The sequence below is a fragment of the Marmota marmota genome, unplaced genomic scaffold (genome assembly GCF_001458135.2).
Source record: "Marmota marmota marmota unplaced genomic scaffold, marMar, whole genome shotgun sequence".
NCBI classification, from domain to species: domain Eukaryota; kingdom Metazoa; phylum Chordata; class Mammalia; order Rodentia; family Sciuridae; genus Marmota; species Marmota marmota.
The window spans coordinates 4450258-4466936 of NW_025999926.1; the positions used below are offsets into that span (position 1 = coordinate 4450258).

Consider the following 16679-nt stretch of genomic DNA (forward strand, 5'->3'; position numbering starts at 1 on the left):
TCCTTTGCCATAAAAGGATTTTTTTTTTTTTTAAACCAGGGATTGAACTCAAGGGCACTTGACCACTGAGCCACATCCCCAGCCCTTTTTTGTATTTTATTTAAACACAGGGTTTCACTGAATTGCTTAGCACCTCACTTTTGCTGAGGCTGGCTTTGAACTTGTGAGCTGCCTGGCTCAGCCTCCCGGGCTGCTGGGATTCAGGTGCTCCCAGCTTAATTTCATTTTTTGAAGGATATTTTTGCTGGATATAGAATTATTCATTTTTCTTCTTTTAGTGCCTTAAATGTGTCATTTCACTGCTTTCCTAGGAAATCAGCATTAATCTCACTTTGGGACCCCTTTGTGCATGACAAGTCACTTCTCTCTCCCTGCTTTCAAGAGTCTGTCTTCTGACAGTATGATTCAGTGTGTCTCACTGTGGATCTCTTGTGTTTATCTTTTGAGCTTCTCAGATGTTTAGATTTGTGTCTTGCCAGATTTGGGACATTTTCAGGCACTATTCCTTCAAACATTGATTTTGTCCTTTTCTCTTACCTCTAGCACTCCATTTATGTGTATATTGGCATCCTCGATGGTGTCTTACCAGTGTCTTATGTTCTTTTTATTTTTCTTCATTCTTATTTTTTCTTCTGTTCTTCAGAATGGATAATTGCAGCTAGCATTTTCAAATTTACTGATTCTTCTGCCAGCTCAACTGTGCCATATAAACCCTTTAGTGGATTTTTTTTCACTTTAATTTTTTAGTTTTCAGCTCCATAATATCTATTTGGTTCCTTTTGATAATTCCTATCTCATTATTGGCATTCCTTTTCTTTTCTTTTCTTTTTTTTTTTTGTAGTTGCAGATGGATAGCATACCTTCATTTTATTTGTTTATTTTTGTGTGGTGCTGAGGATCGAACCCTCACGCATACTAGGCAAACGCTCCACCTCTGTGCCATAACCCAAGCCCTATTGGCATTCTTTTTGTTGAGAGATTGTTCTGGTTTCTTTTCAGTCTTTGTTCATGGTTTCTTTTAGCTTACTGAGCTTATTTGACAGTTGATTTGAAGTCTTTCTCTGTTAAGTCTAATATATGTGCTTCTTCTTGGTCTGTTCCTGTTAATATCTCTTGCATATGTACCATACTTTATTTCTTAGCATGTTTTGTAACATTTGTTAAAAATATCTGAATGTGGTAACTCTGAAACTCACATTCTTCCTCCTCAGGTATTGCTTTTATTGTGTGTTGTGGGTTGTGGTTGTTTAGTGATTTTTCTGAACTAGTTTTCTAAACTTTGTATTCATTGTTGCATTCTCTAAGCTGTGTTACTTTAGCATGTAGCCAGCTAGTATTTTGAGAGAGATTTCCTTGAATGCCTAGAGCTCCCCTCCCCTCTTTCTCCCAGGCCCCACAAAAGGAAAAGAAATGCAGAATAGCTTTGTGTTGGACCTCCCTCCCTCCCTCCCTCCCAGGGCCTTGCTGGACAAGTATTCTACCACTGAGCTTCATCCACAGCTCACACTGAAAATGTGCTTCATTTCCTGCTTGTGCTGAGCCTGATAATCAGTCAGAAGTGAAATGTTAGAGTCTATACAGTTTTTTTTTTTTTTTTTAAGCATGCTTCTGACACATGCCCTGGGTGCTTGGGTCATTTTCTGGATTCCCAATACCTGAGTACTTTTCAATGCCCTAATTTTCCAAAAACTCTCTCCCAGCTTTTTCTCCCAGGCTTTTCATGGGTTTGAAGTCTCTTGCTCCAGATGGCAGTAGGTTATTATTTGTCTTAAGGTTTTTGAGAAGTGCCCTCTGAATAGCCAATTTTCTGCCCCAAGAGAGTTCCAAGAACAAAGTTCCAGAACAAAGACAGTTCCAGAACAAAAACAAATGTCTTACCATCAGTCCATAGGGTCCCCCATGGAGGTCAAATCAGACAGTTTTTTCAGAAGAAGGTATTCTCTGCTCCCTTTGGAAGCAGGGATTAAGTTCCCATACTGAGCTTTCAGCCTGTGGTCTACAGGACCACCTCTGGGGAAGGGAGAAAGAAAGGGCAAGTACAAGTGCTGCACAGCTTTCCTCCTGTTTTAAGTGGGCATTTTCTTTTTTTTTTTTTTTTTAATTTTTATTGTTGGTTGTTCAAAACATTACATAATTCTTGACATATCATATTTCACACTTTGATTCAAGTGGGTTAATAAGTGGGCATTTTCTTGACTTTACCCAGTTGCTGTAAATTTCTATTTCTGGGCTTGTGACAAAGGTGATTGAGATAGTTTTTCCTGGATTTTTCCAGTGATCTGTAGCGGATGGCCTGTTGGAGCCACCTACTTCACCATTTTTGCTAATATCACACAAGAAAGATTGATATCTTTTATGATACATGACTTTACTGAGGAGAGTTCAAGAAATTTTAATAAGGTTCATACAAATTGTCCACAGGATGGAATCCGACGTGGTAGACCCAGAGCAGATACTGTCCGGGATTTAATAAATGAAGGAGAACATTCCTCGAGCAGGATCCGATGTAACATCTGTAACAGGGTGTTTCCAAGGGAGAAGTCGCTCCAGGCTCACAAAAGAACTCACACAGGTGAGCTGAACACATTTTAGAGAATGCTGGAAGTAATTCTTAACTGGAAAACTGATCCGGTGTTTGTGCTTATAAATTGTTTGTAGTTACTTTACATTACTAGTATCATTTATGAAGTTTTTAAAAATAGGCACGGCGTAGTCAGTTTCCTGTAGATGGGGAGTGGTGTTTTTAAGAACACTGGTTCCGTGTAACTATTAAAGTTATAGTAATTTAGATGTCACAGTCATTTTATTAAATTTGGTTCTTCCTTCAGAATTTTACTTAATATTATCTTTGTAATTGTTAAAGTTAATTTGTAGGCCAAATACTAAAACAGCAATGGTCAATATTTTAATAGAATTTGTAGAGTTTTTTCAGTTTGACCTAACCATTAACTCTATGGTGAACTGATTTTTCTTCTTTCTTTTTTTGAAATAAATGGTAAGTAGGTATCCCCAAGATTCTCATACATCTTTATTTGTACATAGAACTTATACGCTTACATTTTAAATACTATGTACAGAGCCAAAAAAGTAATTTATCGAGGGTCCTGTTCTTTCTATAAAGTTGGCCTCATAGGAATGATTTACCTTATAGTTCATCTAATAATTTAAAGACGAGGAAGCTGAAGTGTCAAAAACCCAATTGCCACTGGTTTATAGACTGTCATTATCTTAAGTACAGAGTGGTGTTGCCCAATATTGCAGTTGCTAGCACATGCGACTGTTGGGCACTTGAAATGTGAGCAGTCTGAATTGAGATGGTAGGTAAGGGTACACTTTGTATGAAAAAAGAGGAATAAATAATCCAGAAATTCATTTTTAGGTGTTGAAATGAAATATTTTAGAGAAACTGGATTAAGTAAAACATTAATTTCACCTGTTTCTTTTTAGCTTGTCTAAAGTGGCTTCTATGGGCAGTTCAAAATATATGTCTATTGGGCTGTTCTGGTCTAAAATTGGCCTTGTAATCCTCGGTCCTTTATTTTTCCCATTATGGTGATTGTTTCATATTTTTTTATGTTTGTTGAAGAGAGATATTTTAATATGATAAGGTTTTCTTCATTAAATCCCTGAAAAATGGGTAAAGTTATAATTTTGAATCATTATAAGATGGCTAGGGGAATTTAGATTCCATTAGTAAAAATTTACTTAATGAAATAGTTACTTTTGAGAATTTTTATGTATATATTTTTTAACTTTATTAGTTTGAAATATACCTAAAAAACTGGTTTGCAAGTCATAGAATGCTTGCTGCCAGTGTGGGTAAGAGTGAAGACTGTAGCCTTGTGAGGAGAGGCTCAAGGCCCAGTCCTGACTTACTCCTGCTCCTCTGGGTGTCACCTGATACTTCGCCGGGAAGCTAAGACCGACATGCCTGATAAGTAGTTAAGCTCTAATAGCGTGTACTTTGCAAAAAGTTTTTCTCTTCCTATTTTAAATAATGCCCCTGCAATCCTGTGTTTTATTAAGATATATCCAACTATCATGACCACTTAGTATCTCTCTATATAATGAAAAATTTAGGGGACGATCTGTTATTGTTCTGAGTCATGTTAAGAAGAACCAGTGTGTAATATGTTGGTTAAATGATCTTTTTTTTTTTTTTTTTTTTCAAGAAATAACAATTGTAATTAAGATTGAACAATTATTTTTTGGTACTGGGGACTAAACCCAGGAGTGCTTAGCCACTGAACCATATCCCCAGTCCTTTTTATTTTTAATTTTGAGACAGGATCTTGCTCTTGCTCAGTTGTTTAGGGCCTTGCTAAGTTTTGGAGGCTGCCTTCAAACTTGGCCATCCTCTTGCCTCAGCCTCCTGAATCGCTGGGATTACAGGTGTGCACAGCTGTGCCTGGCTTAAACAACATTTTTGAGCACTTTGTGTGAGCCTAGCATTGGGTTATTTATAGGAATTTAAATGAAGTATAAGGTGGTATGAATTTTTGGAAGAAGGCTTTTATGATACATAAACAACACAGGACATAAAGTTCATGAAGGCATACAAAGTTCAAGGATTTGGAAGCCAAGGCAGGTAGGAAGAGTGAGTGAGAGTCCACAGGATTGGGAAGATTGCAGGGCTGGGAATAGAGGATTTTCGAGGATTAGCACAAGGTGAGGAGGAATTGCCTCCTGACTGAATGATTCTCCAGAAGGGAAGTCAGGATTCAACCCTGTCCCTCACCCGTGGCCAGTGAGGTTGGTGAGGCTGCTACAGTGCAGATATTAGGATACCACTGAATAGTCAGCAGGCAGTTTTTAGTTGTCCGAGGCTGGGGGTGATTTATGGGTTGTGGGTATCAAAAAAGCAGAGTTCCATGACAGCTAGTCTGGTATCCTGTGCAGGGAAGTGTCTAGAGGCCACTAGCAGACTGCTGGAGGGTCTTTTCTGGGCCAGTGGGGGATGCCAGCCTGACCAGGGAAAATACCCCTGGGAAGCAGGAGTGGGAGACATCGTAAAGAATCAGTAAGAGCTAGTGACTGGACTATGGGGCTAAAAGTATGGGATAGATAAGCTAAAGTGGTGACTTCAAGGACTGGAACTTGGGTTCCCAAAAGCCCAAGACCTAAGGAAACACTGTGCTCCCCAGAGGAGAGCTGCTGATACCATCTAAGTGCTTGCTGGTCTGCGTGGGCTATGACCTGTGTTTTATTGTTGGCTGGAGTCATGATCTACATACACCAGGTTGATTTTTCTCTGACTCTTCCTCTTCTCACTCACTGCCTCATGTAATATATTCTCTTAGGTGAGAGGCCCTATCTGTGTGACTACCCAGACTGTGGGAAAGCCTTTGTTCAAAGTGGACAGCTCAAAACACATCAGCGTCTTCATACTGGAGAGAAGCCTTTTGTTTGTTCGGAAAATGGTATGGTGTTAGAAATTAAATTTATAGAATAGATACTAGTTATTAGTTAAAATATGTTTTACCTCTGCTTTTTGGAGGGAGAGATTTTTTTCTCCTTTTACAATTTATTTTTCATTGGTGCACTATAATGATACCTCACAGATGGCTTATTATGCCGTATCTGTACATGCATGTACTTCGCTCAGTGTCTTTCCCCAGGACTTGCTCTACTCTATTAATTCCCTTCTATTATTTTAATTAGTGCATTCCATATATGTATGGAAAACCTAAGTACCACAAGATTTATTGTGGTATAACAGTACATGGGCACAGCTAAATTTGGTAGATCTTTTTTCCCTAGTACTTTTCCATGTCTTCCCTTTCTCTCTCCCTCTTGAACCCCTTCCTCTATTTCACTGGTCTCCCATCTATTTTGGTGAGATTCCTTCTTCTTTTTTAATTCCTTTCCCCTCCATCCCCCAACCCCACACCACCCACTTCCACATATGAGAGAAAACATTTGACCCTTAACTTTCTGGCTTATTTCACTTAGCATGATGTTCTCCAGCTCCATCCATTTACCATTTAATTTCATTCTCCTTTATGATTGAGTAGAACTCCATTGTGCAAATATAGACATTTACTTTATTCATTTGTGTGTTCAGAGGCACCTAGGTAGGTTTTATAAACTTGGCTATTGTGAATTGTACAGCTATAATTATTGATATTCATGTATCACTATAATATACTGATTTTAGTTTGTTTGGATAAATACCAAGGACTGGGATAGCTGGATCACATGGTGGTTCCATTCCTAGTTTTTTGAGGAATTTCCATACTGCTTTCCAAAATTTGCAGTCCTATTAACAATGTATAAATGTACCTTCCCTGCTCCCTGTTTTCAAAATAGTTCCTCTGGATTTCAGAAATGTCTGTTGGTTTGGACCTTCTGTCTTCTTCTGGTTAGTTTTGCTAAGGGTTTACCAATCTTGTTTATTTTTTCAAAAGAACCGACTCTTATTTCCATTTTATTAATTTGTTTGTGATCTTAATTATTTTCTGTCTTCTACTGGTTTTGTAATTAGTTCGTTCCTGCTGTAAGACCTCAAGATGTAGCATTAGATTGTTTATTTGGGAGTCTCTCTGTTTTTTTAATGTAGGCACTTAATGCTATAAGCTTTCCTCTTGGAACTGCCTTTATGGTGTCTCAGATTTTGGTGTGTTGTATCACTATTGTTTGATTCCAGGAATTTTTAAGATTTTTCTTCATTTCTTCTATGATCCATTCCTCATTCAAAAAAAATATTGTTCAATCTCCAGATGTTTATGTGGTTTCTGTAATGTTTATTGCTGTTCATTTCTAATTTTATTCCATTTTTATCTGATAAGATGCAAGGGATTATATGTATATACATTTTCCCCCCTTTGTTTTGTGTTAAGATTTGCTTCTTGATCTTTAATATGGCCTATTTTGGAGAAGATTACATGAGCTTCTGAGAAGAAAGTGAATTTAGCTGTTGTTGGATGAAATATTCTAAGATGTCTCTTAGGTCCATTTGAATTTATAGTATTATTTAGGTCAGAAGTGTCTATTTTATGCCTGGATGACTTGTCTATTGGTGAGAGGGATGTATTGCCGTCCTCTGATATTATTGTTTTGGGGTTTATCTGAAACCTAATGTCAAGAGGTGTTAGATTTTTCCTTTTACCAGTATTTAGTGGCCTTTCTTGCTGCTTCTGATTTTTGCTTGAAATCACTTTGTTGAATATGACAATAGCTATTCCTGCTTGTTTTTGGACTCAATTTGCTTGGAATGTCTTTTTCTACTTATTTTCGTGCTGTGGATGCCTGCCTATAAGTCTCTTACAAACAGCATGGTGTTTTTTAAAAAATATTTTTAGTTTTAGATAGATACATGCCTTTATTTATTTATTTTTATGAGCTGCTACGGATGGAACCCAGAGCCTCACATGTGCTAGGCAAGCATTCTACCACTGGGCTACAACACCAGCCCCCTGGGTCTTTTTTTTTTTTTTAATCCACTCTGCCAGTCTCTGTCTTTCAGAGAGTTGAGACCATTTATGTTCAATTATTATGGAGGTATATTTATTATTGCCTCCCATTTTGATTTGTTTCATATATTTAATTCGGTTTTAATTTTCTTTTGCTTAATTACTCTTCTAATGAGCTTCATGAATTTGGGAGTTCTCTAGTTTGTTTTTAAGTATTTCCTGTGGTAGTGGCTTAGTGGCTCATGATTTTTTTCAGTTTATCCTTATTTTGGAATATTTTTATTTCTCTATAATTCTCAATGCTCACTTTGCTGGGTATAGCAATCTTGGTAATTGTTTTCCATCGAGCTTAGATTATTATCTCATTCCTTCTGGATTTTATTTCTTTATTTTTACTTATTTGCCCTTCTGGATTTTAGCGTCTGAGCTGAGAAGTCGGAAGTAAACCTTTATTGGTTTATCTCTAAATGTGACCTGATGTTTTTTCTCTTGTGACTTAATATTCTATCCTTGTTTTTTCTGTTTGGAATTTTGATTATGATGTATCTTAGAGATTCTTTTTGATTTTATTTATTTGGGATTCTAGATGCCTCTTATATAGGGGTGTCACTTTCATTCCTAGGGTTTAGAAAATTTCCTGCTATTATTTCACTGAAAAGGTTTCTAATGCCATTAGTCTCTTCAATTCCAGTGTCTCTTAATATTATTCCCGAGTTCTTGTATACTCTAATCATGGTCTCCTCATTTTCTTTTTCTTAACCACTTACTGAGTATTAAAGTTCATATACCCTGTCTTTGAGGTTTGAAGTCCTGTTTTCCTTTTTTTTTTTTTTTTTCTGATACCAGGGATTGAACCTAGGTATGCTTAAACACTGAGCCACAACCCCAGCTCTTTTTTATTTTTATTTTGAGACAGGTTCTCACTAAAGTGCTGAGGCTGGCTTTGAACTTGTGGTCCTCCTGCCTTGGCCTCCCAAGTTGCTGGGATTACAGGCATGTGCCACTACGCCTGGCTGATGTTCTATTTTCTATGTAATCCAACTTTTTTTTAAATATACCTTTATTTCTTTGTTTATTTATTTTATTTATTTATTATGCGGTGCTGAGGATCGAATCCAGTGCCTCACACATGCAAGGCAAGTGCTCTACTACTGAGCCACAACCCCAGCACCGTAATCCAACTTTTATGATACTTTCAAGTGAATTTTTAATTTTATTGTATCTTTCACTTCTGGGTGTTCTGATTAGTTTCTGTTCAGAATCTGTAGCTTTTTACTGAAATTGTATTTCATTTTCTATATGTGCTCTCTTAATTCATTCCTTAGGTCTTTTAATAATCAATTTTTTATAGTCTTTCTCTGGAATTTCATTCTTTCAATATCTGTGGGTTCCTTAGGGAATTGTAAATTTAAGGGGGAGACTGTTTACTCAAGTTTTCAGAGGTCTTAGACTGGCATGTTTTGATGGAGTCTTCTTCCATCAAGGATTCTTTGGTGAGTGGTTGTCCTGTGCTGTTGTTATATATTAGCTTCAACATACAGGCTCAGTGTTATCCAAGTGCGAAGTTCAAGCTCCAGTGCCTCTCTGTTTGCCACTGTAGAGCTGCTGATTTAGGTCATTCTTGGAGAGCTGCTCAACTGTGGATTCCTCTGAGCCTCCATATTGGAGGCTTTCTCTGTTTTGCTGTGGGAACAAATGTCCATGAGTGGAACCTTAGGCGCCTCCCTCCCCAGGTGGTTCCTGTGTGGGGTCTGCTTGTCGGTTTGGGATTTTTTTTTGTCTCCCTTACTCTCAGTGTTGAAGTACTGTGGAAGTTGGAGCAGGGTTTGTGTGTGTGGAGCAAGGTCCGCTGTCTCTTGAATGGGTTGTGGCTAAGCTCAGCAGTGGAGTCTATGGAGAAATTTTTTAAATTTATTTTTTATTTTTTTAATATTTATTTTTTAGTTGTAGTTGGACACAGTACCTTTATTTTATTTATTTATTTTTATGTGGTGCTGAGGATTGAATCCAGGGCCTCGCACATGCTAGGTGAGCGGTCTACCACTGAGCCACAACCCCAGCCCTATGGAGAAATTTTTGACATAAATTTTTTAAAACATTATTAAGCTTTTTTTGTTAATTGTGACCCATGCTGAAAATCTTGGAAATGATTGATTTTTAAATAAAATATTCTTTACAGATGAAAACCTTAAAAGGCAATTAAAAATACCACATTTAGTTGTAGGGAGTAGAAAATCTTTAAAAGTAAGTGTAGAGCTTGCCTTTATGTTGGTTTTAAACTCTTTAACTATTACGTGAAGAAAGCATATTTTCTTACATAATTTTTTAATCACAATTTTTAAAGATTTTTTTCTTATGCTCATTTTTATGGTTATAGTTGAAATTTAGCATGGTTCTACCCTATTGCTATAACTATGGTTTTACATAGAATACTATAGTTTTATGCAAAATGATGACCTCAGGGTTACACATCCAATATCTATTTGACCAGTTTTTAAAATTTGCTTGTCACTAGCAAAGTTGAGGGAATGTTTTTATACTTATAGCTTTGAGCATCTTTTGAGATGTTTCCTGTGATAGACTCCAAGAATGGAATTCTCAGCTCTGAGGTGTTCAGTGTTTATGACTTGCATTTCTCGTGGGGCTTGGCACATGTACATGGCGATGACTAAGTTGTATCAGAGCTGTCTTCCTGTCCCCCCACTGGCATTGCTAAGACCATTCAGAGGCTTGTTTGGTTCTAGTCTGTTGAAGCTCACCGTCTTCATTTAATTAAAGGTAACCTTGCTTGGATACCAGTGAGGTGGAACATTTTCAATATGTCTGTTGGATGTCCAGGTTCTAACAAGTGGTTCCGTTGGTGTTTTAAAGGCTGCCTGAGCAGATTCACCCATGCAAACCGCCACTGTCCAAAGCACCCTTATGCCAGACTGAAGCGAGAGGAGCCTACGGACACACTGAGCAAGCACCAGGCTGCAGACAACAAGGCTGCTGCCGAGTGGCTGGCAAAGTAAGGCATCCATGCTTAGTCCCTGGGAGTGGGCCTGTTGGGCTTGGGTCTGGGTTAGAGAATGTTCTTATTTCAAATGTTGCTTCTGTACATCTTATGAAATAACTTGAAATAGCTCCCAAAACAAACAGGCTTGGACCCATTTAATAGATGCTTATATAACACACTATTTTCCCTTTCAAAGCATCCATCACACATTTGTTTATTGCCTACTTTCCCTGCTGGACTAGAAGGTCCATGAGGACAGGAATGTTTGTCTTGTCCCTGGGGTGTCCTTAGGGCCTACCACAGTTTATGGATGTTAATCAGTAGTTGAATGGATAAACTGCATGTTTTGTGAGGATAAATTATATAAGAATCAAATAATGGAATCTGAAAATACAATTTGATTACTCAAATTCAGAGAAATTTTCTATTTAAATGTGATATCCCTGAGGCCCTTAAACTAAAATTTTCCATCACTTCCTCCCTTCCCTTATTAGTCCATTTTCTCTTACTATAACAAAATACCTGAGACTGGCTATTTTAAATGAAAGAGGTTTATTTAGTGTACATGTTGGAGGTTGAAAATTCAAGGTCAGGCAGCCCCATCTGTTTGTTTTTGGTGAGGGCTCCATGGCAGATGGAATCATAACAGTGGAAACACCTGTGGCCAGATAGGAAGCCAGAGAGATTCAGGAACCAAGTTCTTTGTTTTTTATAATAATCCACTCTCTTAGAGGACTTAACTCAGGTCCTGCGAGAGAGCTATATTAATACCTTCTAAGGCAGCAAATCCATGGCCTAATTACCTTGTATTGGGTCTCAGCTCTTAAAACTTACTTCTTCTACCTCTCAACATCACCATACTGGGGACCAAGTGTCCCACACATGAAACCTTTTGGGGTATCTACCCAAACCATAGCACTCTTCTTTCTCCTGATTCTAATTTTCCCCAAGCCAGAAACTTACTGGTTTTCGGTGTCTGTCCTATCAGTGACTCTGCCTCCTGGCTAGCTCAAGTTTAGCTACTTGAACTCTCACAATCCATTCTCTGTTCTGTTACCAGAGGGAGGTCTCTAAAATGCCCTCAGGCTGAAGCCTAAACCTCCTGTGGCATTTAAAGCCCTTTAGGACCTGTTTCCTGCTGACCTTTCTAAACTTCCTAGTTGTCCTTCAAATCACACTGAAGTCACTGCATTTCCTATATACCTCTTAAAGGTATTACCAGTACTTTCCTAGATTGAGTACTCTAGATTTTCTGAAATCTGGTAATTACTTTTTGTATGTGATTTTCAAACAGCTTTGTTGTGGTATAATTGACATATAATAAATTGTATATAATTGAAATGTTCAACTTGATACATCTTGGCATATGTCTACACCTGAGACCATCACCAGAGTCCAGATGATGGACTTGAACATTACTTCCCAGTTTCCTCAAGCCCCTCTGTAACTCCCCCACCCTAGCCCCCAAACACTGACCTACTGTCACTTCTGGTTTGCATTTTCTAGAATTTTATACAAATGTAGTCAGCGTATGTCCTGTTCGTCTTGCTTCTGACTTAAGTATTCTGAGATGGATCCACAATTGAGTGTGTCAGCAGTTCATTCCTTTTGTTGCTGACTAGTAATCCATTGTGTGGATACATCTCAACTTGTGTATTCATTTACCTGTTGACATTTTGGGTTGTTTTTAGCTGTTACAGATAAAGTTATTATGAATACTAATACACAAGACTTTGTATGGACATTTTTGTATATAATGGTGCTGTCATTTAAATATCAATTTTCTCTTGTGAATATCAGTCATTCATATAGTTGAATAAGGGTAGTATTGTTAAGTTTTTGAAACTGTATGTTACAGATATTAATCCTTCTGTCATATTTTGGAAATTTAATATTTTTACATAGTCAACTCTGTAAGAAGTGGCCATCCTTCTGTGGACTATTTTTTTGGTACTTTTTTGGTACTGGGGATTGAACCCAGTACTCTTTAAGTTGCTGAGGCTGACCTCAAACTGTATCCTTCTGCTTCAGTCTCCCAAGTTGCAGGGATTATAGGTGGGTGCTACTGCTCTCAGCTAGACAGGTTTCTAATGAGGTTTCTAATGAGGTTTCTAATGAGGTTTCTAATGACTTTCCCCCTAATATTTCTGTATTACTCTAGTCCATTTCTCATGAGATTTAAGGCAGTTTTTGTGTGTGTGTTTTTTATCTCTAGTATTAGATCAAATCCAGGAACTTATGCAGGCTAGGCAGGTGCTCTACCACTCAGCTACATCCCCAGCTCGAGAGCAGCTATGGTTTAATGGTAAAAACTCATGATTAGAGAGTCCAGCGTAAAATCTGAACTGCCAGGTTTTGATTACAGAAGCATGAGCCAGAGTCTTCACTTCTTTCTGAGTTATTTTCCCTTTGTAAATGGAAAGTGTATATGTGAACTCACTTTAGAACTGGAACACAGAAAAGCAATACTGTGTTAAAGAACTTTGTTTAACCAGAAGTAACTCTTTTGGGAATTTGTCAACCACAGAGCTGACGTGCCTGCTCTTTACCCAGGTACTGGGAGACGAGAGAGCAGCGCGCCCCCGCCCTGAAGGGCAAGCTGGCTCAGAAGGCTGACCAGGAGCAGCAGGACCCTCTGGAGTTCCTCCAGTCTGATGAGGAGGACGATGAGAAGAGCGGCGCCCAGCGCCGGCTGCAGGAGCAGCGGGAGCGCCTGCACGGGGCCCTGGCGCTCATCGAGCTGGCCAACCTGACTGGGGCACCGCTCCGCCAGTAGCCTGCACAGACTCTCCACTGTACGGAAGTACTGCCCATGTACTTACAAAGTAGATCCTTGGGCATAAGCTAAGCACCTTATTTGCTTATCATAGGCTGCTATTCTGTAGAAATTCATGAAGAATGTCATTGCCCCAGAGTATGGGGTGAGAGAGAATTGCACTTTTTTTATATGGAAATGGATTGGATGTAAAGTTTAAAATATTTTGTAAATATGGACTGCACAGTACAGGGTAGAAAACTACATATTGTGGGAAGCTAGATTTTGCAAGTTTAATGCATTCTTTGGAAGCAGTTCTCACAGGAAGCACTTTCTGAATAAGACACTTGTGAAAAAAACAGAATGGTACAAATAGCCAAAGAAGGTTGAAAGAGACTATTTATAAGATCATTTTTAACAATGTATATTAATATGTTTAACAATACTGTAAACACTGAAGCAAGAAAGTATGAAATATGTAAGATATATATTTTAAATTACAAAATAGCGTGTCCAATAAGGCTTGAGAAATGGGAAGCTGGCTATTTGGGATGATGTTCTAAGTTATGGACTTGGAAGAAAACAGATATTTGAGGATCTTGGTAAGATGCACAGTAGTTCATAATTTTCAAAATTGGAGTAAAATCAGTCTTATTCTTATCTTTCTGGGGCTTTCTAATTCACTATAATGCTTAAGTTTGAGAAGCACTTGTCATTCCTAGCATGTTAACTGGGGAACTTTTGCACATTTCACATTTGCTGAAATTGAGTGATTAATCTTGCAAAGTCTAGGTAACATGGTAACTGGTAATTTTTTTTTTATATACAATGGGCCCTGTAATGAGATTTGGCACTTGGATTTTTATTAATAAAAGGGACATCTACAGGGTTGTTTTGTAGTGAAATGTTTTAGATCTTTTGTTAGCAAACACTAAATTTTAGTTGTACTGCTTTTTAGGGTTATTAGCAAGTGGAAGCCTCCGTATTTATATTCTCAGTGCATAAAGCCACCTTCTTGCTTTACTTCAGAATAACATGCCAAGCTATTTTGTGTTCACTAAATTTAGCTATGAGTTAAACACTGCAGAAAATATTAGCTACTCAAATATGTAGGCTTCTGGACTAGTTTTAAACTGCAGGTGTGTTAACTTGTGTGGTGGTTTTTTCCAAATAGATGAAGTTATTAAACACCACTTTATGTACTGAAGCATGAACAGGAAAATCAAGAGCTGAGCAGTCCACCTCCTTTACATAGGCAAAAGCCTCCATGGTTTTAGCTTTTGTTTTGGGCTGAACTAAAGGACATGCATGGCATGGTGATTTACAGATTGCTTAATTGGAGTGAACCTCAAGAGTAGTAGAGGGGAAAGATGGGCTCTTCAGCACCTTTTTTTTCTTGAGTTGAAGTGCAGTTCACACCTTATCCAGAAGGTAGGCTTCTTTATCCAAACATCCCAGTGTGTGGCAGTGCCCAGGTCACAGCCTTGGGAAGGGGAGGTCTGTAAATGTCTTGAGGAGGAGCGGAAGTGTGAAAGAAAAATGATAGTTAACAATAATGTGTATGATGAGGACATACGTTAAAAATGTAATTCCTCTGTACAGTAAATCACAAATCTTTAGGGATTTTTTTTTTTTTTTGTAATAAGAGAATTTATATTTGTAATGGTCTAAGAATTTTGTTTGTAATCTGGTATATAGAATTTTAACTTGGAGCACTTACAAGCATGGTCAGAGACCATAGCATCTGAATTTTCTTGGTTTAGGTTTCAACATTTACTCTAGAATTTTTCCTTTCAAATATGATTTATATGAACTGTAAAGCAACACTCATTAGTCTTGAAATTTAAAATCTGATAAACTTATCTGAGAAGGAAAGGCAGTACAAATTTTAAAAATACAAATACTTGCCAACTCACAGATGATAAAATTTAAGGGCTTCAATAAAAGTAGGGGTTTTTATTTGTTTGTTTCTCCAGTCAGCTTTTGTCAACCACAGTAGTTATATTCACAAACATTTTTTATTTGTATAATTGGAATAGCTTAAGAAATTATTACAGCTCTAGAAACAGTTCAGAGATTTTTTTTGATATAAGCTATATCCTTGGAAATACATTGGCATCTAAAATTTGAGGTGTGTTACGACTGCTTTTTGTTTTAAAAATGTGGTTTGGTTTACATTCAAACTTTTGAAGTGTTTTATGCTTCACGTGGCTAAGTTGTAGTTTGGCAGATTTAACAGCATATGAATACACATGCTGTAATTTTAAAAGATGCTTTGAATAAAATTTTATTTTAATTTAAAGCTTAAAGAGTATATCCTTGAAGTTTTTATAATTTTTCCTCATAAATATAACCACAATATAAAAGTCTTAAAAACTAGAAACATGATCGACAACTCTACATTCTTCCATCGAAAGTGTTTGGGTGTTTGGGCTGGGGATGTGGTTCAAGCGGTAGCGCGCTCGCCTGGCATGCGTGTGGCCCGGGTTCGATCCTCAGCACCACATACAAAGATGTTGTGTCTGCCGAAAACTAAAAATAAGCATTAAAAAATTCTCATTCTCTCTCTCTCTCTCTCTCTCTCTCAAAAAAAAAAAAAAGTGTTTGGGTGCATTTTATATTACATTCCAGTTCTGTCCCAGGCATCTTTTTTGCATAGCTGTAACAATTGTTCTGTCATTTATACAGTTAGGCTTCGAGAATTTAACTGAAAATTGTTAGGTCTCCTCTACCACTGAACTACACATCTCCAGTCCTTTTCTTTATCTTGAGATAGTCTCCCCAGGTTGCTGAGGCTGGCCTTGAACTTGCCACAGCCTCAGCCTCCGGAGTCGCTGGGATCACAGGCCTGTACCACGGCTTTGTGTGTGTGTGTGTTTGTGTGTGAGTGTGTGTGTGTGGTGCTGGGGATTGAACCTAGGGCCTTCCTTGTGCATGCGAGGCAAGCGCTCTACCATCTGAGCTGCTAATCTTTAGCATTTCCAAAAATCTAAACTTTCACAAGTTAACTAGAACAGGTAGGCTGGCTAGCATGACCAGTTCTGGGAGGATTTCCTTCAGTTAACTAGAACCTCTGATGTGCAATCGCTTTCCTCTTGGGAAAGAAACAGCCCCAGGTGGGGACAGAACCCACCACAAAGTGCGTTTGCAGAGGCAGAAGTGCGCTGAGCCTTCATCTCCCTTCTCCCTACCACCTGCCAAAGGCCCAAACCGGTACCCACAAACACCTGCCCGCCAGGCACTGAAGCAGTGTTCGTGAGGGCCCTGAACTGGAAACAAGTGTCCGCGGAAGGGAACGACCTGTGACCAGCCTTCCGGGTGGCGTCCACTTCGCCGACCTCTAGAAGGGCGTCCGTTTACGTGGGATTCTAGAAAAGCCAGTGACCCACGGAATGGGAACGAAGTGGGGGCTTCCCCGGCCCAGGCAGGGGGGCGACGCTGTGAGCCGCGCACGCGGGGCCGGGTGCCTTCCGATGCACGCGAGCCGCGCCCCACAGGTGCTGCAGGAGAGGCC

At 38.5% G+C, this 16679-nt stretch overlaps 2 protein-coding genes across 9 annotated transcripts in view; both read left to right on the plus strand.

The window, feature by feature from the left end:
• The window catches only part of Znf367 (zinc finger protein 367), a 60833-nt gene extending 45359 nt beyond the window's left edge, over window positions 1-15474 (plus strand). For 7 of the 8 annotated variants that reach the window (XM_048800337.1, XM_048800336.1, XM_048800338.1 and 4 more), the window contains 4 exons: window positions 2422-2572; window positions 5301-5420; window positions 10284-10422; window positions 12964-15106. In XM_048800337.1, the coding sequence (XP_048656294.1) occupies window positions 2422-2572; window positions 5301-5420; window positions 10284-10422; window positions 12964-13186 (633 nt within the window). In that variant the 3' untranslated portion in view covers window positions 13187-15106. Of the gene's footprint in view, window positions 1-2421; window positions 2573-5300; window positions 5421-10283; window positions 10423-12963 lie in introns of all 8 variants that reach the window. The other variant, XM_048800340.1, reaches the window with a different exon arrangement.
• A 1168-nt stretch (window positions 15475-16642) lies between these two features.
• Window positions 16643-16679, plus strand: part of Slc35d2 (solute carrier family 35 member D2) — a 49478-nt gene continuing 49441 nt past the window's right edge. The window contains exon 1 of the mRNA XM_048800333.1: window positions 16643-16662. The gene's annotated coding sequence lies outside the window, so the exon portion shown is untranslated. The remainder of the gene's footprint in view (window positions 16663-16679) is intronic.